The 23,583-nt window shown below is 56.9% G+C and overlaps 5 protein-coding genes across 5 annotated transcripts; 3 read left to right on the top strand and 2 right to left on the bottom strand.

Annotated features, from left to right (window-relative positions):
- Nucleotides 1–6,828: 6,828 nt before the first annotated feature.
- BXZ73DRAFT_82694 (uncharacterized protein) lies at nt 6,829–7,425 on the top strand (the record flags this gene model as incomplete). Its single annotated transcript, XM_048023777.1, has 5 exons — nt 6,829–6,858; nt 6,913–6,975; nt 7,025–7,144; nt 7,195–7,268; nt 7,320–7,425. 5 exons carry the CDS (start codon nt 6,829–6,831, stop codon nt 7,423–7,425), a joined length of 393 nt encoding a protein of 130 aa, XP_047871494.1.
- A 1,523-nt stretch (nt 7,426–8,948) lies between these two features.
- Nucleotides 8,949–11,096, top strand: BXZ73DRAFT_107892 (uncharacterized protein; the record flags this gene model as incomplete). The annotated part of the gene is made up of 5 exons (XM_048017023.1): nt 8,949–8,978; nt 9,027–9,086; nt 9,137–9,196; nt 9,917–10,207; nt 10,272–11,096. 5 exons carry the CDS (start codon nt 8,949–8,951, stop codon nt 11,094–11,096), a joined length of 1,266 nt encoding a protein of 421 aa, XP_047871493.1.
- A 1,055-nt stretch (nt 11,097–12,151) lies between these two features.
- Nucleotides 12,152–12,724, bottom strand: BXZ73DRAFT_56850 (uncharacterized protein; the record flags this gene model as incomplete). The annotated part of the gene is made up of 1 exon (XM_048021519.1): nt 12,152–12,724. A coding segment is annotated over one exon (573 nt), but the record flags the coding sequence as incomplete, so codon positions are not given.
- Nucleotides 12,725–15,718: 2,994 nt separating this feature from the next.
- BXZ73DRAFT_56849 (uncharacterized protein) lies at nt 15,719–18,958 on the bottom strand (the record flags this gene model as incomplete). Its single annotated transcript, XM_048021518.1, has 9 exons — nt 15,719–15,906; nt 15,959–16,459; nt 16,547–16,744; nt 16,854–17,195; nt 17,257–17,672; nt 17,733–17,866; nt 17,916–18,081; nt 18,129–18,310; nt 18,371–18,958. 9 exons carry the CDS (start codon nt 18,956–18,958, stop codon nt 15,719–15,721), a joined length of 2,715 nt encoding a protein of 904 aa, XP_047871491.1.
- A 2,151-nt stretch (nt 18,959–21,109) lies between these two features.
- On the top strand, nt 21,110–23,157 carry BXZ73DRAFT_93349 (uncharacterized protein; the record flags this gene model as incomplete). Its single annotated transcript, XM_048026648.1, has 7 exons — nt 21,110–21,225; nt 21,264–21,309; nt 21,331–21,459; nt 21,496–21,534; nt 21,565–21,660; nt 21,682–22,354; nt 22,379–23,157. 7 exons carry the CDS (start codon nt 21,110–21,112, stop codon nt 23,155–23,157), a joined length of 1,878 nt encoding a protein of 625 aa, XP_047871490.1.
- Nucleotides 23,158–23,583: the final 426 nt, after the last annotated feature.

Genomic DNA, 23,583 nt, shown 5'->3' with positions numbered 1-23,583 from the left:
AGGTCGCATTTTCGAGCCGACTCCCCCTTCTGTGCATATGTCATATCCTCACCACGACATCGTTTATTCACTTGCTTCTTTTCGCAACGCGCTCTGAATGTCCTCTAGGTACGATTCGGGGTGTACACAAGACGATTGATGTGTATACCATATCACTGTGAAGTATGTCATTCTGAAATGACATATGACATCACACTTGCACCTCTGCACCTATCTACCTACTATTTTGATTTAAAGCAGCCATTGTCTACAAGTATCTGATGCAGAACATAGATGATCAGTTTAACGCTTGCGTATGCTGCTGTATTGCACGCATTTTGGATGGTGTCAGGGCTCAGTACAGGCACACCCAGGAAACTGTCTCTGGTGCATCTTATATCATTGATTGCGCGTTTTAAATGGAAGCAGGTGCTAAAAATAATGGAGGGAAACGGATGGGAGGGGAGGGCAGGACGGAAGGACAGCGAGCTCGCTGTCGGGAACGATGAGCACGGGTGACGGAGCGGGGAGGCGCCGGCCGAGACCCAGTCGGACGCAGCGTCCGATGATATCGCAGTGGCATCGGGGACGGCGAGCACGAGGGCCAGGCGGCAGAGGCCACTGATGGCGGCGTGGGCATCGAGGACGGCAGGGCCTCGGGGACCTCGGGATAGCGCAGGGCGCACGGCCGGCCCGAGACGGGGCGGGCGGAGCAAGGCTGATCTGGAACCTGTGCCTTAATGACGTCAACTCCTGATCGCATTGTCGGCCCTGCGACATCCGCGGCATAGCAGAGGGCCTCCTCCTTATAGCGTAGATGATTTATATATATCTCTCTCTCTCGAAGGACGTAGCGACGTTGCGCGCGCGGAAAGTGGTGGCTAGCCCTGGTGTCGAACTCGCGACCAGCACGGACGCTGGTGCGGGGCATGCGCGTCTGTGTCGGTCGCACCCCAGGGTTTTCGGGCTCGCGTCTTGGTCACGCCCCACGCGCAGCCTGTGCCTTCTACTCGCCCTAACCGCTCCTCCGTCTCCCTCACTCCTCCTCCGCGTCCGTCTCTGCCACATCTTTGCACTCTCATTTCTGACGTCAGGGTGCTGCAAGGGCAGCGATCTCACGTATCTCATCGGACTCAGCCACCATGCGGCTGGCTGGGATGATGAGGCGCAGCAAGGCGCGGTGCGCCCTCTGCAAAGACTGGCACCCTAATGAGGAAGAAATCAAGGTATATTACTAGCACTGCTGTATCGTAATGTATCAAGCGCGCAGAAGGCGCGCTAATTGCCTTCTAATGTTGCTACTAAACGGTGCAGGTGTTGTACTTATCGCGGCTACGTGGGTGCGTTATAGGTCGACGTGGGCGATCGTCTCAGTAGTCAGAGAAAAGGCGTGTAGCTACCAACTTCGTACGTCGCTTGAAAATATTTATTTTCCCCTCGTGCTGGGGGGAAGAGTACGCCATGTACTTCGATTGGTCTTGTTTCATGACAGGCGATGCGAGGGGGGAGAGCGCATCGTGTTCCGTGCGATGTGTCTGGTGGATAAAACCTGCGCGAAGCTGGCTATGGTCATTCGATCGCCTGACGTCATCCAAGGCGTGCGGGGGTGGCAGTGCTCGAAGAGCGCCATGCGCTCTCGTGCGCCAAAACTCGGACCTCACGATCTGCTCCGGTATCCGTGCGGCGAACATAAGGAGCGCACGGCGGGTGGCGCAAGCAGAAACACGGGCGCACCAATTTACATACGCAGGAACACAGCACATGGCTATGCACGTCAAGCTCCACGCAACGCGTGGCCAAGCATGTCTTGAGTCTACAGTGCCCAACCGACGGGAGCATCTGTTCCCACAGAAGCTTATTAGCGGGTGCAGATGCATCCGTCGCCCCCACCGGCCCGGTTGCTATCTGCACCAGCGTCGCACCGCTTCCTCATGCCGGCGCTATCACGGGCGCGATGTCCCCGATTGTTTCCCACCACTCTTGTTTGCATGCACTGGTGTATATGAAAATATATTTATTGTATGCTACTATAGAAGGAGGCACGCGACGCGGAGGCGGGCAGCTCAGAGGAGGGACGTGGAGGAGGGTAGCGGAGGCGGGCGGGCGGACGGGCGGGCGGAGACGGGCGAGGCGGAGGCATGCAATGCGAAGGCGAGCGATGCGGAGGTGGGCGACGCGTAGGCGAGCGAAATGGAGGTAAGGGAGGTGGAGGAGGGCAGCGCGGAGGCGGGCATGCCTGCGCAGGAGGGTGGGCGAGGTGAAGGAGCGAACGCGGGCAGCGGTGAGACGGGTGACGGGTGCGGAGGCGGGCGACGCGGATGCGGACGGCACGAAGGCGTGTGTGCGAGAGGAGAATGTTATGCTGGCGAAGGGCGAGCAGCAGGCAGGCGCGACGCGGAGGTGCGCGACGTGGGGGTGCGCGGCGCGGATGCGCGCGACGCGGATGCAAGCCGCACGAAGGCGGGCAGTGCGGAGGCGGGGGATGCAGGTGGGGGGCAACGCGGAGGCGCGCGACGTGAACGCACCTGTGGTCACCACGGCTGTATTACAATGCCCCAGGTACATGGGAATAAGCTTTTGCTATTCCTGAGGGTGTTGTTATTGTAATAAACGTGGTGAGGTCTTTAACAATAACAACGCAAGGGGGTCTTGTAATAACTGGTGCTGAGGCTGTTAAAAGCAACGTGGGGTTGTTAAAACTGACGTGGGCTATCAAAAAGGGTGCAGGGTTGTTAAAATCGACGTGGGGCTGTAAAAAAGGATGCAGGGCTGTTAAAATCGACGTGGGGTTGTTAAAAAGGGTGCTGGGTTGTTAAAACCGACGTGGGGCTGTTAAAATCGACGTGGGGCTGTTAAAAAGGGTGCAGGGTTGTTAAAATCAACGTGGGGCTGTTAAAACCGACGTAGGGCTGTCAAAAAAGATGCTGGGTTGTTAAAATCGACGTGAGGCTGTAAAAAAAGGATGCAGGGCTGTTAAAACTGACGTAGGGTTGTTAAAACTGACGTGGGGTTGTTAAAATCGACGTGGGCTGTCAGCTGTAAAAGTGCTGGGTTTAAAAGTGACGTGGAGATATTACAGAATGTGCCAGCCTGTAATAACTAACACCAGGGTCCCACTGGGACCTACCTAGCTATAAATAGCCTGGTTCAGGTACTGCTACAGATGGGCATTCTGGCAGGTATAGTGGGCTGGAATTGGGGATAAATGGTTAGCTAGAGATGAGAATGGCTAAAAGGATACGTTTGGGCTGGTATAAGCAGCTGGAATGGGAGCAGTAGCTAGTATTTACCAGTAAATGGGCAGCCTGGGGTGCAGCACAGGGTGGGGAAATCGTCAGGCACTAGTTACTTATCAAAAGAGGCATCTAATAGCTTTCTAAAAAATCCAAGATCATGTTGATTGGAGCAGTATTGGTGGAGATACAGATGTACCCCCGTTTTGGCCGATAGGAGCATCTGCTAGAATCAGAACTGGTGGATGGAATCCCCTGGTTCTTGTTGTATACCGTGTGGATTGCCTTCCAATGAGTGGGGTCGAAATCCGATCGGAGAAAAACCCCTTCATTACGGAATAGATTGCTGATTACGCTTCAGCCACAGCGCTTTTGATCTCTCGATAGCCACTTCCCATATGCTCCGATAAGTGTTCTTTTTCTTGCAGTCTTTTCCTCTACTCTACGGAAAAGTGTTCTAGGTGTCATTTTAACAAGAACAGCCCTCTGTACCTTCCTGTGCAGCTGTGCACACTTGCAGACCTTTGCCTCACCCATCCATAACCGCTCCATTTATCAATCTGGTTCTTGTTGTATTGTTTGACCATTGTGGTATACTTTATGTTCCTAGTATAAAAACATTATCGGTCTTTGTTTAGGCTATATCCATCCTTATCTCTCCTCCATGCATTGCCCCCATCAGCACATGAATCCATCTCCGATCAATGTACACTACGTAGATCTGATAAGAGCTTGAACACACCTATCCAACGCAGGTACAATCACGAAGATCGGTGAAGAACTCAGGAAGTAACAGTGTCTACAGCTGAAACAGGGCTCATTTTGCTCTACAGCCATGCCCCTCACTCTACACAAATGTGAAATAGGGCACACACACACATATACCTATGGCAATAACACATGGAACATGTTTCAGGATGATATTGAATATGACTTAGCACCTCTGCCACATGTGGGGGCAAGTGTACCATTCCTTGCAGGGTTGAGTGGGTGTTATGTGAAGAGGTTTCATCCCACACTTTGTAGCCCAGTGGTGCATTCTGGGCTCCAATGGAACATCTTCACCAATTCTGGGCCGATTCACATGGTTCTTTCTGCATCTTGTAGCTGTGTTCGAGGCGAGTTCTGATCGACTTCACAAAAGACTATCAGAGTATCACATATAATTGGATCGGGGGAGCAAGTGGGGGGACAGATAGGCGCATTACACTATCAAACATGTTCTGATAAGTATGATCCTTACATATCTTAGGGCCCTTGAGCAGTGCCAATTCGACACAGAAGACACCATAATGATATAATGGGTAGTTATGGAGGGGTGAGGCAAAGGTCTGCAAGTGTGCACAGCTGCACAGGAAGGTACAGAGGGCTGTTCTTGTTAAAATGACACCTAGAACACTTTTCCGTAGAGTAGAGGAAAAGACTGCAAGAAAAAGAACACTTATCGGAGCATATGGGAAGTGGCTATCGAGAGATCAAAAGCGCTGTGGCTGAAGCGTAATCAGCAATCTATTCCGTAATGAAGGGGTTTTTCTCCGATCGGATTTCGACCCCACTCATTGGAAGGCAATCCACACGGTATACAACAAGAACCAGGGGATTCCATCCACCAGTTCTGATTCTAGCAGATGCTCCTATCGGCCAAAACGGGGGTACATCTGTATCTCCACCAATACTGCTCCAATCAACATGATCTTGGATTTTTTAGAAAGCTATTAGATGCCTCTTTTGATAAGTAACTAGTGCCTGACGATTTCCCCACCCTGTGCTGCACCCCAGGCTGCCCATTTACTGGTAAATACTAGCTACTGCTCCCCATTCCAGCTGCTTATACCAGCCCAAACGTATCCTTTTAGCCATTCTCATCTCTAGCTAACCATTTATCCCCAATTCCAGCCCACTATACCTGCCAGAATGCCCATCTGTAGCAGTACCTGAACCAGGCTATTTATAGCTAGGTAGGTCCCAGTGGGACCCTGGTGTTAGTTATTACAGGCTGGCACATTCTGTAATATCTCCACGTCACTTTTAACAACCCAGCATCTTTTTTGACAGCCCCACGTCGATTTTAACAACCCCACGTCAGTTTTAACAACCCTACGTCAGTTTTAACAGCCCTGCATCCTTTTTTTACAGCCTCACGTCGATTTTAACAACCCAGCATCTTTTTTGACAGCCCTACGTCGGTTTTAACAGCCCCACGTTGATTTTAACAACCCTGCACCCTTTTTAACAGCCCCACGTCGATTTTAACAGCCCCACGTCGGTTTTAACAACCCAGCACCCTTTTTAACAACCCCACGTCGATTTTAACAGCCCTGCATCCTTTTTTTACAGCCCCACGTCGATTTTAACAACCCTGCACCCTTTTTGATAGCCCCACGTCAGTTTTAACAACCCCACGTTGCTTTTAACAGCCTCAGCACCAGTTATTACAAGACCCCCTTGCGTTGTTATTGTTAAAGACCTCACCACGTTTATTACAATAACAACACCCTCAGGAATAGCAAAAGCTTATTCCCATGTACCTGGGGCATTGTAATACAGCCGTGGTGACCACAGGTGCGTGAACGGGGGCGATACGGAATCCGGAGGCCTCGCGGGAGAAGGCTGAGGGCCTGGACGAGGCTGGGCAATGCGCGGGAGGGCCATGACGCGGCGGAGGCGAAGGGCGACGCGGAGGACATCCGGGCGGACGTCCTCCGCATCTCGTGGCTGTTTACAGGGCCGGATGGGTGAAGCTTTGAAGTTTGAAGGAGGGGAGCGGAAGAGCAGAAGACTCATCCCCAAATCGCGGCGTGAGCGATCCCGCCCACCCAGCGGCTCGCTCCATTTGGCGTCCGGGTCCGGCTATGCCGGGCCCGGGCCGAACCCTCATTGTCTGGTGTGCGCCCGTTGACCCGTTGACCCGTCACGCCGAGGCTGGATCGACTTTCCCTCATCCACGTGCTGGATAGGTAGCTATCTTGTGGGATGGCTTCTCCTCCGCCCGGGTTCTTTAACCCATGGGTCTAACTGCGAGGCATGTGAGGACGGGACGGACATGGGGACAAAGATGGCGACGTCATCACGTCATTCAAGGCACACCCGCAGGCAGGCGATGAGCGCTTTCACCCATTACTACTGTAGCGATGGGTCACTGGGCGCACCGTGAACGCCGCACCATGCCCCGGATCACCGCCGTGCTCGGCGTTTTCGATCGAACTAGTTTTCAGTTAGTAGACGGGACTGTTGTATATATCACACCTGTACTTACCTGCCCTTTGGAAGTCTTAGTCGTACAGACGAAAAATTTACCATCGCGGGGTATCGAACCCGTGGTGCGTTCGAGCAACCCGACGCCGTTACCACTGCTCCAAAGGGCCTTTTCCGTCCTTCCACTGTTAAATTATATGACATGTTTTTATGCCCCGGTGGCGTGGCGTGGCGCGTCTTGGATGGAACGCGTCTAATGATCCCGATTTCCTCGGAGTCGCGTCGCGCTCGCGTCTCACGCGCCGCCGGCGCCTTCGTCCTCGTGAGTCCTCGCGCGTCCTCTGCTTCGTCCGCTGCCCCCGATTCCTTGCCCTCTGCCTCCTTCCCCTGCCCGCCACCACCTCCACCTATTCTACACGACATGCCGCCCATGCTTCAAAAGCATCGCGATGTGCGCGCAGCCTGTTCATTCCTCCCTTTGCGCCCTTCTGACCCCCATTCACAGACTCTGTACACGCTCATGCACGGACCGGTCTTGCAATCGGTCCCAACCAAGGATCTGGTACAGGTAAGAAGAAGTCAGTTCTGTATCGCGAGGCTAACTGCGCCTGGTGCAGGCTATGCGCCTCGGCCTGGGGGCCGAGGTTCACGAAAACGGGGGCACCGTGAAGGTGTCCTTCACGCCTGGGAGATGTCGTTTCGACCTCAAGAAGTTCGCAACCGTCGGCTTCCACAAGGTGCGTCGTTTAGTTCTAGAGAGCGCATCTAAACTCAGGGATCCGCTTAGCCCCACGGCGGCAACGGGGCCAAGGGCAAGACGGACAACCGGCCAGATCAAATCCCAGCTCACAACGCTCGCATGTACGTATGGCCGTTTCTCGTTCTTCATTTCTCCCTGACTTTCCGTTTTAGTTCGGGAGTCTCAGTCGCCTCCCTCATCGGACTCAATAATCACATCACGGGCTGGGATAACACTGCCTGGCTCGACCTCTGTGCCAAGGACTGGTCGCCGGTTTAGGTAGCGTACGAGTAGAACTTTGGATGAATCGGAACGTAGCACCTTCAGTCTTAATTCTTGCTTTCTCATTCAACGTCGCGTACGTTACGTTTGCGTGTCCTACATACAGTTCCACCCGTTGATTTGATGGTTCATTAGCGACAACACTTGTATTTATCAACTTACAACATCCTTTGAATATATTTCGTTGCACCCTCTCCTACAAGTTCGTCAACCTCACCTCCGGGACAACGATCGGACCTGTCGAGTCCGAGTTTCTCGGACTCTGGCGTTCTTTGCGCACCCCCAGCGCCCGGGCCGCTCCCCGCCCCGGTTTTCCCGCGCCTCCGCTACGCCTGCGCGCGCGGCGCTCAAGTTCGCGACGCTGTTCCTCTGTCTCCTCACTTCTCTCCCTCGCTCTCTCCCTCGCTCTTCGCTCTTCACACTCTTCCCTTTGCTCTCTCTCTCGCTGCAGTCATCATGGCTGCGATGCACCCCGGCCACAGAGAGGTGAGCGTTCCATTCTGGTGCAGATCGCGCGTGCTTACCCTTTTCCGCAGGTCCTCGAGGCCATGATGCACACGAGCTACACCGAGATTCCGGTGGGCAGAATAATGGCGGTGAGCTCTCTCTTTCTTATCTCGCCCGCCGCGCTCACCTTCGCCTGCCAGGCTCTCCACCACGGCCTCGGTGCCGAGACCTTCCGGCGGGGGAACAAGATCCATGTTCGATTCCGCGCGGGCAGATGCCGTCTGCGTGGCGCCAACGAGCAGATCGAGAAGTTCCATACGGTGCGTCGTTTTGTTTTGCACTCTGTCTCGCGCGCGCGCTGACATGGCTCGACAGCCCCACGACCGTCTGGGCAACGTTAGCGGCCACCACTGTCACATGTAAGTCCATCTCCACCCTGCGCGCGCGACTGTCGACGATACTTGTGACAGAATTGGCCGTTGGATTATCAACACCTTCAACTTTGAAGGCCAGCGGTTCAAGCACTGGGAGTGGGAGCTCGTCTGTCGTCGTCCGTGGCAGGCACCCCCTTGAACGCCGAGTAGCCCGTAACGTAACGTACCGTAGTTTAACTCTTCGTAATGCCTTGAACCCCTCTTCCATCGTGTTAATCTTGAGAGTTCTAGTATTGGTTGATGTTCGGTCCTGTATAGTACTTGTATGTCGCACCCATCAAATATATTTCCTCTCCCCAAGCACGTCCGCTCCCGCTGTCATTGAGAGAGGATACCACTCATTCTGGGCGGCCACTGCAAGGTACATTGGCCGGACTCACCGGTAAACATTCTCCTATTTCCAGTGATATCTTCTGTTCATCTCATCCCGGGCACCCACAAGGCGCGTCCAGGGACTCCGGGGTTCTGTGCGCGCGCCCAGCGCCCGGGCCACTCCCCGCCCCGGTTTTCTCGCGCCTCCGCTACGCCTGCGCGCGCGGCGCTCAAGTTCGCGTTGTTCCTCTGTCCCCTCACTTCCCTCGCTCGTTCTCTCTTTCGCTCTCTCCATCGCTCTTCGCTCTCTCGCTCGCTCTCGTCACCATGCCTGCGATGCACCCCAACCATAGAGAAGTGAGCGTTCATTCTGGTGCAGATCGCGCGTGCTTACCTTTTCCTCAGGTCCTCGAGGATATGATCCACACACGCTACTCCAAGCTGACGCTTGGACGCATCGAGGAGGTGAGCAATCCGTTCATTATCTCTCACGCCGCGCTCACCTTCGCCTTCAGGCCCTGCATTACGGCCGATCGGACCCGCTGCCATTGCCCCTCCTAGCACACACCTCAACTGTACGCGTGAGCAGGCGCGGGGCCTCGTCTGCCTCGCCCGTATTTCTAACCCACCCGCGGACTTGGCTGGGGCTCGACTCCGATAAAATCGGACTTCCGTGCGCCCGCCAAGCTCCCGGGCCGCTCGCACTCCGGTTTTCCCGCACCTCCGCTACATCGGTGGCAGGCGCCCCGCGTCAACTCCGAGAAGCCCGTAGCACACCGTAGCGTAACTTTCTGTGACTCTACCCTACCGTAGCTCATCCCTTGTTATTCTACCATAATATTGCTCTAATAAACGTGAGCTTACCGTGCCATTTTATTCCGCCGTCCTCGGCACTTGAGTGTGGACGAGCAGTAGTGACCGTGCCGGTCAAGTACATGTCCTCACTCCATGCGTACACGATCATCAAAGCCTGTATAGTAATTATAACACCCGAATTGATATATTTGTTCACCGGGTAGGCCACAGTGCTCTACTGTTTCCAGCTGTTGCGGCTGAAAAGGGTCTTGCCGGTGGTCGCACGTGCCAGATCATTCACGCTGATACCTGACCAGATAACAGCAGGTCACGGTCGAGGGGAATCTCCAGAGCCCCCCTCTTTCCCTCCTACCATACCTCCCTCAACGACGAGGACGTCCGTGCAAACCATGGCTGGTCAGCTTGACGATACCGATGTGAGTACTTCCGTCTCACCCACAGCACCATGGATGGGTTCGATCTCACCCGCACTCACCCAGGATGCCATACACATCGCGCTGGCGTTCGCCATGCGTCAAAACACTTTCCTCGCTCGCCGCGTGGTGAACCTTCAACAGGAAATGGCTGCACTGCTTCAAAGAGTGCAGAGCCTCGAGGACCACAGCCCCGTCGCGGCCTCACCTGTCGTGCTCGCTCCGCCCGCCGTCACCGCGCCCGCTCCTCCCGCCGTTGTGCCTCCGCCCGTCGCCCCAATCACCCCCGCTCCCCCCGCCATCGCGCCTCCACCCGTTGCCCCCGTTGCCCCCGCCGTCACCGCACCTGCTCCCGCTGTCGCCGCGCCCGCTCCCCCCGCCGCCGCCGCCACCGCCGCTTCCGTCATCGCGCCTCCGCCAGTTGCCCCAGTTGCTCCCGCCGCCGCCGCCGCCGCCATCGCCGCCTGCTCCCACGCCCCGCCGCCCCGCCATCGCGCCTCCCATCGCCCCCGTCGCCCCCGCCCTCGCCCCCCTGTTCACCTTCTCCGATCCCGCCGTCTCTTCTTTAACTGCTGTGCGTGGTTGGCCGGACTACTCCCTTCGCGGACATCCCATGACGGTCTACAAGCAGTGGTGGTTCTCCCCCACGCCGCTTCTCGATCTCCGCGACCGCACGCTCAAGCGCTACGCTCCCTTTGAATTCGACAACGGCATGAGAGCGATGATGGGCCCGGCGGCGGAGGACGCGGAGGACAATCGTTTCCAGGCGATTCAGGCGAACGCAGCTGCCATGGGGGTCCGAGTATGGGCCGATCCCAGTCGCCTCGACTTTGGTAACTGGGCCGACGCCTGCATCATCACCCTCAACGCCGCCCATCATCTGCGGCTCACCGCCCTGGACGGTAATCCGCATGCCGCGAAGGCTTACTTCGCTATCTACTTCTTCAACGTCCACGGGGTGCTGCGGCGTCACGAAGCCGCTCGCTACGTCGTTCGACACTACGCTGAAGACTCCCCTTACCTTCCAGACGACCCCGAGCTGCGGATCATCAAGGGTCTTGCACGGAAGGGCAAGGCGAAGGCCAGGGCTCGTGGGTTCCTTGCAGGAGGGGGGTTCGCTCCAGTGCCTCTCACGCAGGTATACGCTGCCACCGATGTCCCTTTCCTCCAAGGCTTCCGCTACACCTACGACAACAACTTCTCCGACGAGTTCGACTCGGACCAGGAGGACGTTGTTTTGGGGTAGGGTCTGGCAGCAGCGTTTCTGGCGAGGAGGGGGCCGCTGAGCGAATGAGGTCCCAAGTTTAGTCGGTCGTGTACATGCTTTCATTTCCTCCTTGTGTGCCTCACAATGTAACGTTTTCACGAATCCACTTAACGACCGGTAGGCCGAACCCACCGCCCTTGCCGCACGTCGTTTGGACGGCAGTTCACTGAAAACCCGCCGGCCCGAGTGCACCGCCCTTCGAGCATCTTCTAACCCGGAAGCTGCGAATTTGGAACCATTAGAAGACGTGCTGCAAGTGCGCGCGCACCGAACCATTTCAACCGCACTTCCGGATCACAGAACGGCTGCCACGCCAACGCACTCACCCTCATGGGACATGCGGTACAAGGTCTGATAACGCGCACCATCAGAATCCTCTCGTCCTTGTCGGGAACTGTCAGAATACCCCCGAAGTTGGGTCCGTCTCGTCAATCCGGTCTCTTTCAACACCCTGGTAAGCAACCTCGTCCACGGTTTAGGTTGGCGGTCGCAAAACCTTCGATAACCGTCAGCGGGCGATGAGGTCGACCGCTGATGAATGCGTCGGGCTGAAGAGATAGCGGCGGGGGCTGACGGTGCCAAGTCTGCGGCATGGCCCCGTGGGTGCGGGTCCTTACTACGCCGAACCGAGACCCTTGATTTCATCGGTGTTTGATCTCTGAGAGAGATGCACTTGAGGTCAGTTGCTCGACCGGTAGTAGTAGGCCCTCACCGCGCCGAACTGAGACCCTTGATTGAATCGACGTTCAAATCTCGATATCTCGGAGAGATGCACCGACGTTTTACGACATATGAAATCTGTGAAATCATATCAGAGGGGTATCAGTTCAGGGGGTCCATTTGAAAGACACTCACATTCTGATCGAGCGCGTCATTCATCCCAAGCTCTCACTTCGTCCCTGCGCTCTCGTCCCTTGTTTCGCGCCGCTAGACCCATGCCACGCGTTGTGTCCTACTCTGGCTTAGGACAAGACGGCGGAGCTAGAAGCCCAATATCATTTACGTCATTATATGTACGCCGCACCGGCATGTGTCTACGTGTGCTCCCTTTGCAACTGCGCCCGATCCCGCGACAGCGACTCCCTAGTAGACAAACGCCCCAGTTGCTCATCGCGCCGATTGTTAATTCCACCCTCCTTCGCCAACCTCTCAGCCTTATCCGGGCCAGCGAGTGTGAAACCTAGTTGAACATGCCGAACGAGTCCACCGGGGACGAACTGGGTGAATGAGAAGCGCTTCTGCTTCGGATCCAATAGTCGAGTGTTACCGTGGCGGAGCGCCGCAGAGCATAGCAGCGCCGTGCAACCGGGCGGGAATCTAATGTACAGGCGGAGTTGAGGGAAGTATAGGTGGCCACCGACGTTGGGATCGAAGTCACCCAACGCGGTAAGAACGCAGGGACACCCTGGGTAGTTCAGCATGTCGAGGTGATCAACGCAGGCGGTGTGGGGTCCTAGGTTGGCAGTGCAGCAAGGATACAAACTCGCGCCGGGGAAGTTGGGAAACATCCCCGGCTCCTCCTCGTAAAGTTTCTTCATGGTGTCGTGGAGATGGCCATAAGCGAGGGGGAAATAGTAACAGAGGGTCTCTGTGGATGTGTGAGCGATGGACTGGGCGAAAATTAGTTGCGCGCAGACTCACCGTTCTGCCACTTCGCTAAGCGCCGCACGTCCTTGTCTTTCCGAAAGCGCGCCTCGACATCCCTTTCCCATGTCTTGAAACGTTTCCCAAACCTTATGGGTTTCTGCGAACGCAGTCAGCGAAGGGTCAAGACCGCGACAATTTTAGAAAACCACTCACCGTGCATCCATTCGTCATTGTAATGCCGGACGTCACCGCTGCGAACCTCCCGCGCCTAGGCGGGACTTTGCCGCTAAAACTGGCTTGCATGTCCTTGGAGTGTTGTTCGCCGAGGTTGTTGAACAGGACGTTGATCCTCGTCACCGCGTCCATGTAAGTGTCACCGTCGCTCCTCCCCCCCCGATCGTTCGGTGGGGGAACTAACGCTATCAAAATCTTGTCGGTCTTGTCGACGACATGGTGCACGGTCCTGAAAAGAGCAGGTAAGCACGCTCTACGGAACCTTCGCACCGTCGCACATACTTTCCGTCCCATATGATATAAGTGTACTCATCCTTGTCTAGTTCTTGCTGGGTAGGCGGCTCGGAGTACGCTTTCGGGGTCCTCTTGTCTACACCCTCGTACGCGTAGCCGGTCACGTGCAGGTCTGACGTAGCGAAGGTGCGAATCAAAGTCTCTGATGATCCCAGGTGTTTTTCGGGGAATGCGGAGGCCGTAGGTATCTTCGGGACAAAAATCGACGCCCGGTTCTTACCATCGTCACAAAAACCTGCAAGTGCGGCTTCGAGCGCCTGCTGGGCTTTCGCCTTTCTGTTTCTAGCTCGCTTCTTCGCTGCAGAGGTTCTTTTGGATGGCCCTGGGTGACTGGCGTCTGGGTCTGGGGTAGGGATATCGCAGTGGTACGCGGTGGCGACGGAGGGGACGGAGGGGACGGAGGCGGCAGCGGAGATGGAGGGGACGGAGGCGGAAGCGGCGAAGATGGGCACGCGAGTCGTGCCGTGGTACGGTAAACAGGACTGCGGTATGGCTGGTGCCAATGGATGTTTGAATTCTATCGTGTCCCATAGCTGTCGACACTCACCTACTCCCCCATCTGCTCTCTCCTTGCTTCTTCCTGAAAGCGACAATCCCTGGAGATATTCTCGCACCACGCGATCTTCTTCCCCAATTCCATCGGCTTCTTGCTGCAAGTCTTCCAGGGCGTCGTTACTTTCGATGGCGTCTAAGAGACCGTCTGCCAGACTGAACGTGTCGGCGACGCATGCGATTCCTTCAGAAACGGTGTACAGCTGATATCCATACTCGCATCCGGAGCGAGTATGGGGTGGCTGAAGCAAACGATCAGCTTCGTTCTTTCCGTTGTACGTCAGCGTGCAACCCTCACCGACGTTGGGGCCGCGCTTGACACGGCTGGCGGCATCATTAAGCCTAAGACTGCACCGACAGAATCAATGGACAGAGCGTCTGGAAGAGAACATGACTCACTGGGGTAGGAGAGGGCGGCGTCGACGCGGCGACTGGAGCAGGAGACTGTAAGCGTCATGCAGGCGGAGAAGACACGGCGTCGCGCGCGCGGCGTCGGGGCAGCGATAGGCCCAGGGGAGTGCGCTGATGGCGCCCGTTCGTACGCGCACGCGACGCGGATGGGGCAGTGAGGCAAGGGAAGGACTCACTGGGGCAGGAAGAGATGTCCACCGTCGAGCACAGGCGAAAAAAGGGCGCGCAGTGTATAAACGGCAACACGGAGTGCCTGTGATGGGAGTGTGGACGCAAAGCAGGAAGGGGCCTTGGGGAAAGGTGAACGTAGCGGACAGACTCGCGCTTCAGAGAGAGCGAACGCAGGGCATTGACTTGGGGCTTGCGAGGAGCTATGGACATCCGTCAAGAAAGATGAGTTCAATCGAGGACGGTTGGCGTCGGGCGTCGAGCTGCGGAGCCTCTACCATGCGGTCGAATCATATCCGAAGCTGCCTGTACCCTCACCAGGATGGCCTGTAAACATGCTGTCAACCTTGTACATACGGCACGGTTGTGCATTCGGTCCTTCGATGATGTGCCAAGAAGCCCTCAAATCCCCTGCCCCCCGTGCCCTTCGCCCTGCTCTCCCTGGTGCCCTTCGCCCTGCCCTCCTCGGTGCCCTTCGCTCTGCCCTTGCCCACAGGCCGCGCGCCCTTCAACCCTGCGATGGAACGCCGTGCCCAACCCTCTGCCATAAGTCATCCGGAGCATAGCACCTGCATTTGCGGCGCTCTAAGGTCATCTTTTGGCGCGGATGGATATGATAGTACTTACTTAGCTTGCGGAAGACAACGCGGTCGGTAGCGGCATCTAGCGCGTCTAGGTGGGCGATGGGCTCTGTGCGGTCCCTTAACGCAATGAAATTGGCCCAATGCCGTTCGCAGGCCTCTCCTTCATTTCTTGCCCACCGTAGGGGTCGTCGCGGTCTATATATCACCATCTACAGCAGATGTCGGTCAGCGTGCAGGTTGAGGACATCCTCCAGGCAGGGGATGCGTTCTGTGGCACTCACAGAGTACGACGCGGGATCTGCGGGCTTCTGAGAGAGCGATAATGGACAGCGTGGGCGGATGGGGAGTTGGACGGCGGGCTGTCTCCAGCGAAGCATCAGCGCATGTTGGCCGTGCTCTCGCCGTCACGTCACATGATTGAGACCGACACGACGGCATGCAGCCTTTCACGAATCTACAGATCACATCCAGCCATCAAGGGGTTGCCAAGCGTATCTACTGCCCTAGGCCCCGCGTCTCGTAGCCCCGCACGGCCGCACCGTTGCCCGCGCCTTGCGCTGCCCGCGATGTCCAATCGTCCTCGCGCTCTCACGCCGGAATTCCCAGGCCCTGTGATAGCGTCAGATGCGCGGAAACCAGCAAATTGTGTCGCGTACATGGTTGATGTCGGCTGGAAATCGCTGCAGTGCATCGAGCCGCAGCTGCTCAAAGCCATAACTTCGTCTGCTACGGACATTAGCTACGGCGTGCGATGTGAAGCAGGGCTGGGACTCACCCTCGATGATATACCGCCGCGCCCTCGTCCCCAGCAATATCCAACTGTATGGCTGAGTCCCGCCACCGTTGTCTCTCGACGGTCCACATTTGAAGCGTCCGATACATCTCCTCGCAGCGAAGATGTACTTCCTCTCCCCAACGATCCCGTGCCGATCGCGAGATGAACCAGAACACCTTGAGCTCTGCGGGCGGTTGACTAATATGTCGTAAGATATGCGAACGACGAGAACTCACTAGCAACCGCAAAAGCTTCCTGGTCGGCATTGGCGAAGTCACGAGCCCAAGTTGCAGTGGACCATAGCCAACTAGGCACCCTTTGAGTATCCCCCGCGTTTCGCTGACTGTGAAGCACTGTGAAGTGTCTGAGGTCAACGTTTTGGAGAACACGATACTCGGGGTCGTTGGGCGGCATTCCTAGTCGGAGCAGAAGGGTGCGGAAGCGATTGTACGTGGCCCGAGCGTCGAGCACTGCCGAGTTCAAGGGCATCGGCTTAGGTCTAGGAGTGGGGTTGGAGTGTGCCGACCGGTGGCGGCGCTTGTGATGGCCTTGCGGGTCGTCGTCGCGGAGATCGTTGATGGAGTGACTCAGAACCACTGCCTTGCGCACGTTGTTCAGCGCCTCCGACGCCTGAGCCTCGCGGACCGCGCGTTCAAGGCATGCGGCAGCTTCCAGGAGAGGATGCGTGCGCAACGCGAAGTGGCAGTTAGAAGGGAGCAGGATATCAACAGCTTGCACTCGCTCAGCCCATTTGGCGATCGTTGAGTCATAGATCCGCGGTTTCGCCCGGATGTTTTGCTTGCTGACGTGTTCGAGAGGGTGACATTGGGGAAAGTGCGGGGGGAGGCCGTCGCCTTCAGTTCGAAGACATTCATGGATAGCTTGCTGAATGTCAGAGCCGAACGCTTGGTTATAACGCTTCAAACAGGCGGCAGACTTCTTCAGAAACGCCTCGGCGCGGGCCATGCAAGCCTTGCGGTGTTTCGTGTTGCCACTGTTGCCCGCATCCAGTAGTTCAATTTCTCGGACGAGACTTTCCCTGATGAGATATGAATCAGTATCGAGCGGTGGCTCGCCATAGATACGAGGTCCTCACTTCTCGTCAGCGATATGGATGGCGTCTATGAGCACGTGACTCCACTCGTTCATTTCCCCTGGTGGAATCGAGGCGACGGGTGGCTTCAAGGCCGCGGCCGAGAGGAAGAACGAAAGGTCTGTCGAATTTCCCATGAGTATATGCAGAATTTAGGGTTATGAACGCGCCTGTCTGACCGTGTGCGACCTTCGGGACGAAAGGATTGAGGATTGACCGGTGTTTCGCCGGATCAATAATCTCCTGCAGCCACACGTCAAGCTCGTCACGCCAAACGCGCAGGATATCCTGGGGAATTGTCGCCTCTAAGGATTTGAGGAACGCGCTATGGGCCGCTTCCCGAATGACGGCTTTGTTGTGACATTTCACCAGGAAGCGGTCTGTCAGCGAGCGCGTGAATATGCGTCAGCGCGGGACTCCAAAGTAGGCCAAGGTACGAACTCATGTTGAATATCTTGCACTGGTTCATGTCGTCGAGAGCAAGTGCGAGGGTGTCCTCGCGGTTCGCGTTGTTCATCTCCTTGGTTCGGTTGGAGATATTGTTGAGGCCAGACCATACCTGTTCGCACTCCTCGCCCCCCGTGCGCGCCGCCCCGAAGCGGAACATGGAGTTTAGTTTCGTGTGGCAGTCCTCCTTATGAGCTCGAATGTGGAAGTCACCGATCATCGTCTCGATGTCTGGAAACACGCCGGTCTTCGCGATCGTCGATAGCTGCTCGGCGTGCTCCTGGATCTCCTCAACGCGCTTCTTCAGGTTGACACTCAGGTTGCATCCGACGTCATACCAGAGCTTTACGGTCTTGAGCGACTGAAGGGATTGTGAGGCCGACACCAAGGCGAGGTGGATGTAAGCGAATCTGGTGACCGCATGGCGCGTTAGGCTCGGAAGTGTCGGAGTAATGCATCGTCTAATTTACCTTTCACCCTTGTTCAAATTGATAGCGCTACCACCAGCCACGAGGCCATGACGGCATACCATTGCGATCACGCCTGTCACCGGGCCCGTGTAACCGCCGTGGCCGCTTGCCTTGAAGTTATGACAGTCCTCGGGCTGCGTTGAGGATCAGTCGCAGGGCTCAGGTCCGACAGTGGTCACGCACCTCTTTGTCCTTGTCTCCAACGCGAGCTAGATGCCTTTCGACGTCCGAGGAACTCGTGAAGTATGATACGTCGCCACAATACCTCCTGTCGCGAGCGTCGGTCGGTTTGGGTCGCAGGTGTTGTCGAAAACACCCGTCGCCCTCGAGGAACCATTCGTCCAAGAACCTTAAAGGCCGTAAGTACATAGCATTGAGATACATGCAAGAACGCACCTGAACTTCCGATCTCTGAACTCCCAGTTCTTACGCATGTTCTTCCCGGGATTTGGACAGGCGGAGCAGAGAGTGACCATGGCGTTGTGTTGGAAAGGGGCACCGGGTTTTCGTCCGTGTCGCATGCAGCATTGGAGGTACCCATACTCGCGCAGGGTCTGCACCAGTTCCCTCTCGCGATCCTGTTCATAGAGCTGCGCGTTACAACCAGTTAGGTGCGGGGTAATGGGAACAACTCGTACCTTCACCTTGCCCGGCACAAACCTGTTGGTCAGTCGACGAAGGATCAGGTATATGTCGTGAACGCTGGATTGTGCTTGCAGGAGTTGGTGTTCGAAGACCTCAAGCGCTTGAAGCGTGTACGCGGTCTGTGGCCAGCCGTCCCAGGTTCCAGGGAAGAGTCCGTGTTGAAGAAGTTGTAGGGGGTAGGACAAGTACGTGCACTGACAGAACTGGACCGTCGCACGCGCGATGATGCCGTGCTCATGGACAATGGTAATGCCTCGCTTATGGGCATCCTTAGACTTGCAAACCTCTCCGGGCGCGTGACTGAGATGGAGGACGAAGCCCAGCTCGAAAACGTCGGTGGGCAGCCACGTACCCTCAAGTGCATCCCAGCGAAGCAGACGGTGGTAAGTACAGAGCACGTGAGCAGAGATGGCGCATTCTGCACAGAGGTTTGGGTGGTGGACGCAGTCGTTGCATCGGTAACGCGCAAGAGGATCGTTAAGAAGGGTATAATTCCCGTGGAGACGACAGTTTGTGCACGAGTCGCTGGTTCTGGGCGGAGGATTTCCATTGAGGAGAAATTCATAGGCTTCATCTGCCATGGTGAGGAATTTTGCGCTTCGTTTGTGAGGAGGCTAATCCGTGCGTTATAAAATGGATGTATCCGAGCAGGGACGGAAACTCACAATGGTGTTGTTGGCCTTCGGCTTAGACCTCTCGTCGCCTTCGCCCTCGTCCTCGTCCTCGTCCTCGTCCTCTCCTTCACTGGAAGTGATGTCGCTTTCGGACTCGCTGACGTTCTCGGAGCCCTGCGGGCCAGCGGGGAGGCTCGCCCGCTTACGGAGACGAGCTGGCAGAATCGGTGGCCGTCCATCCATATCATCATCTGGGATACAGAGCGCTTTTATGACCGACCGGTGACCGAAAGAGTACGTGTGAGGACCGAGTTTTGGACGGGAAGGAGGCGGTGGAAGGGCGACGGGGGGTAGACGCTGATGCTGGGGAGTGGTAGGAGAGATACGCGGACGCGCCTGGGCGCGTTCTCGTCGTTGAAGGAAAACGTGGCGCCCTTCGTTTTCCGTTTTTTCGGAGTGCTGGCCGACGGAGGAGGCATGGTCAAAGGAAGTTCACAAGGAGCGACGAAGTGGAGGGGCTTGTGCCGGACGTACGACGCTATGTGACCACTTGCCCGATGCGCGGGCACACGTCAGGCGCGCCAATATTGGCCAGGATCGCGAACACCTGGATTGCCGCCAGGGACTAGTCTGAGGAACTGCGTTTCCAGGGGGATCGAGCCTGCTCGGGGATCAAACCAGGCGCGCAATCATCCATCGAGACATGTCGGTGGCCAAGGTTCGAGCGTCAGGGTAATCGTGGTTGACTCAGTCCAGTGCTGCGTGCTGCGCTGAGAATCACAGGCAGACGTCGGGGGTTTGGTTCGAACGGGACTAAAAGCCCACTCGGGACATGAACCCGGCGCGCAATCATCCGTCGAGCCACGTCGGTGGCCATGGTTCGAGTGTCAGGGTAATCACGGTTGACGTAGTCCAGTGCTGCGTGCTGCACTGAGAATTACAGGCAGACGTCAGGGTTTGGTTCAAACGGGACTGAAAGCCCACTCGGGACTCAAACCCGGCGCGCAATCATCCGTCGAGCCGCGTCGGTGGCCATGGTTTGAATACCGAATGGATGGCACGGTGGCAGTCAGGGAAAGCGCCGGGCGTGTGAGTCTATCGGCCATGCGATCAAACCTATCGTCCGGCCCGCCCCGGGCCCGAAAATGAACATCGAGAGACGCTGGAGACTCGTCTCCTCTTCCCAGCCTGTTTACCTGTCACTGCGCCCTCCTACGTTCTGCTTTTGACTCAGGTAAGCGTCGCCTTACCTTTGTCGAGTCACCTGCAATATGCAACCCTGGCGACAGTCAGCGAGTGGAACACTCGTCTGCGTCGCCGGGTGGGACGAAGGCCGTCAGAGTAACTCTGCACGCGTGCCTTTGTCCGGGGAGATCCGATGACGAGTGCTACGCTCGATTTGACGGTCCCGCACCGCAGTCTTAGTGCAACCCTGGATGGCGTCATTCCCGTGTCGGGACGTGCGGTCAGCGGCTCATTTCGCCCTCACAGGCCTTCATCTCGCTTCCCTCCCCAACCCTTGCGACATTCAGCTGTCCCACGCCGATCCTACGTTTTGCTTTTGACTCAGGTAAGCGTCGCTTTACCCTTGTCGAGTCATCTGCAACATACAACCCTGGCGACAGTCAGCGAGTGGAACACTCGTCTGCGTCGCCGGGTGGGACGAAGGCCGTCAGAGTAACTCTGCACGCGTGCCTTTGTCCGGGGAGATCCGATGACGAGTGCTACGCTCGATTTGACGGTCCCGCACCGCAGTCTTAGTGCAACCCCGGATGGCGTCATTCCCGTGTCGGGACGTGCGGTCAACGGCTCATTTCGCCCTCACAGACCTTCACCTCGCTCGTGCTTCCCAGCCCTTGCGTCTGAAAAATGCCCGAGCAATCCCCGGAACGTCATTCCACACAGCATCGGTCCGTCTCTTGGGCACCTCGTATCCCCGTGGATACCGCCGAGAACACCACAACTACGCCGGCTTTACGCTCAAACCAGAGTGCGAGGCGTACGTTCATCTCCCCAGGTTTCCCGATGCCGACTCTGATCCTTAGATGTCCAGTGCCCACCGTGCATGGCCCGTTTGATGGCAAAGTTGCATCGAATGATGGATTCGCTTCACTGGTGATGACGTCACCCAACCAGGACTGGATACCCGCGCATCCAGTCGAACGACCCGTTGTGCGGACGTATACCGACGGGCTGTGGGGTGAACACGAGTACTCGCGTGGCCTCAGCCCTTGGTGCGCAACATGTGGCACGTACCCTGCATTCCATCCAGCCGTCATTCTGCACCCCACGTCCCTGCCGTTCTGTGGTCGATCTTGGTGCCATCTCGAGATTGGGAGGAGGAAAGCAGCGTTGGGGTGCCTGGCCTCGGTTACCTCAAACACGATCTCCGTAGTCATCTCGAGAACGCCGGGCGCCACGCCATTGGGGCTTTCAGCTCGCTGCAGAACATCCCTCCACAACGCCTCGTATACGGGAATCAACTCTGTCTCGTTCTCGGACAGTGCATGGACCGCATGAACCGTCTCCCGTCTCACGACGTGGTATCAGTGGCTGTGGGGGCACACGTTCAGCGTGTGGCGCTCGAACTCCTCGGTCTTCACCAATATCTGACGGTCGTCCTCCCCCGATTGGAATCAACCGGCGATTTCAGCGCGCAGATCCTTCCTGTGCTGGGGGTAATTGCTCAGGATGCGACCACTGCGCAGTTAGCCGCACGCATAGGACTTCCTACGTGGTTCTTACAGCCTCTCACGAAGCAGGTCAAGATCTGGAAGGTCGTTAAGTCCACCACCCCCTTCTTCCTATCCGGGACAGAAACATCCCCGCCCATGCGACACCATCCTGACGAGCTTGGTGCCATCGCTAACTTGACAAGCAGCTGGTCATCTAACCTTGTGTTTGCGGTGACCGGCGATCTCTGCGCCGGCAGGCTTCCTGCTCTCGAAAGGGCGCTGGAAAGTCACGTGAACGACAGCGGGCCGTCCACCCAGGACGGCGGGCCGATGAAAACTCGGCGCGTGGAACTCAAACCGATCCCCACGCAGGGGACCATCGGGGGCGCTCTCGGGGGCAAGTCCAGGAAGAACAAGCGCGGAGGTCGACGAGCCAAGGCGCCGCCCGCAACGGGGCAACCAGGAACTCAGCCTGGATCAGCCACGCCAACGGCGATCGCGGTCGACGCGCGCCCGCTTTCGGCCGAAGTCCGGCATCCCTCGCGTCACTTCACCGACCCCATGTTCGTCTCCGCCCCAGAATGTTGGAGGATCGCGCAAAGGGCGATCAGCCCTCTTCCTCAGCCGCGTCAATCGGTCCATTACTTCTATCCGCCACCGTTTCTCCTCGACACTGTCGCCCGGGATGGTCCTCTCCCCGACGGTCTTGCAGATGCAGAAGGCGTTCGGCGCGACGACAAGGTCAATCGCTACCTACACAACGCCGTGCGTATCCGAGAGTTTTGTCGATTGCGTCTCCTGGACATCGCCTTGGCCGGAGAACCTCTTACCATCGCCGAGTGGCGCGCAGCGCTCTGGGGTGACTACTGCGAGGTCGACACTGGCCTGGCTCCGGACCTCGCTGCCCGCGTCAAGCGAAAGCTGTCGGACAAGAACGGTGTCGCGCGTTTGTTTGGTACCAAAGCCGCTCTGCCGTCGTACTCTGAGGATCAAACCATATCATTCGCCGGCATGACCGTATCGCAAGAGACCGCGGTCACCGATCCAAGGGTACGCCTCAGCCTGCTCTGGGAGTGCCATGAGGTCAACTTCAGATGCGAGCTGATGGCGCTGGATTCTGCCTTGGTTCCACGTGCGGGGTGGCCGGTCGTCCACCGATGGGCCCGCGAGGCGTTCGTCGCCGGTATTTGGGGCGAGGGAGGCTCCCTGGCTAGCGTGATCCCTCTGGAGACCGACACCGGGTTTTGTTGGCCGTCGGGTCGAGAAGACGGGTGGCAGGGGAGCACGAGAAACCTTCGTCGTTTCCTAGCGGTGCTTTCCTCGTGGCCGGGATGCCCAGAAAACATAAAGTCTGCGCGGACGGCTGTGGACTGGAGTTCGGACGATTACGATGTCTTCCAACTCGCTGCAGCGAGGTTCTATACTTTACAATTCGCTACGATGTTTGGACGCATGCCGATATACCCCGTGCCCAGACCTACGGATGGATAGAGGTCTGATGTGACGGCGGTTATATCTTGATGATCTTGGAGGGCCGGTTTATGGGGCGCGCGAACTAACTCTTTTTCGGGATGGCAGGTAGGCGGCCGTCATGATGTAATACCTCGATACGCTTACATATGCCGACCGTACTCTCCGTGATTGTTTTCGTAACCGTTCATCTACTTGCGCCCGCTCCATACGCACCAACGCACAGCGACCACCAGAAATGGACGTCAAGATCACAGAGCATGACAGACTGAGCGGTTGCGACATTGCCTGGCTCGACGACGCGCTGCAACGGCCGCCCATCGCCGGGGTGCTGCATAGCCCTTCCTTCACCCGGTTTCTCTTCGTCGACTACGCCCCCACGTCCGAGCACACAGGCTCCCCACCGTCAAACACCCCCAGGACTATCAGTCGCTTTGAGACCGCATC

Source organism: Epithele typhae (assembly GCF_022376455.1).
Source record: "Epithele typhae strain CBS 203.58 chromosome Unknown BXZ73scaffold_129, whole genome shotgun sequence".
Taxonomy (NCBI): domain Eukaryota; kingdom Fungi; phylum Basidiomycota; class Agaricomycetes; order Polyporales; family Epitheliaceae; genus Epithele; species Epithele typhae.
This window is presented reverse-complemented; position numbering and strand designations above follow the sequence as displayed.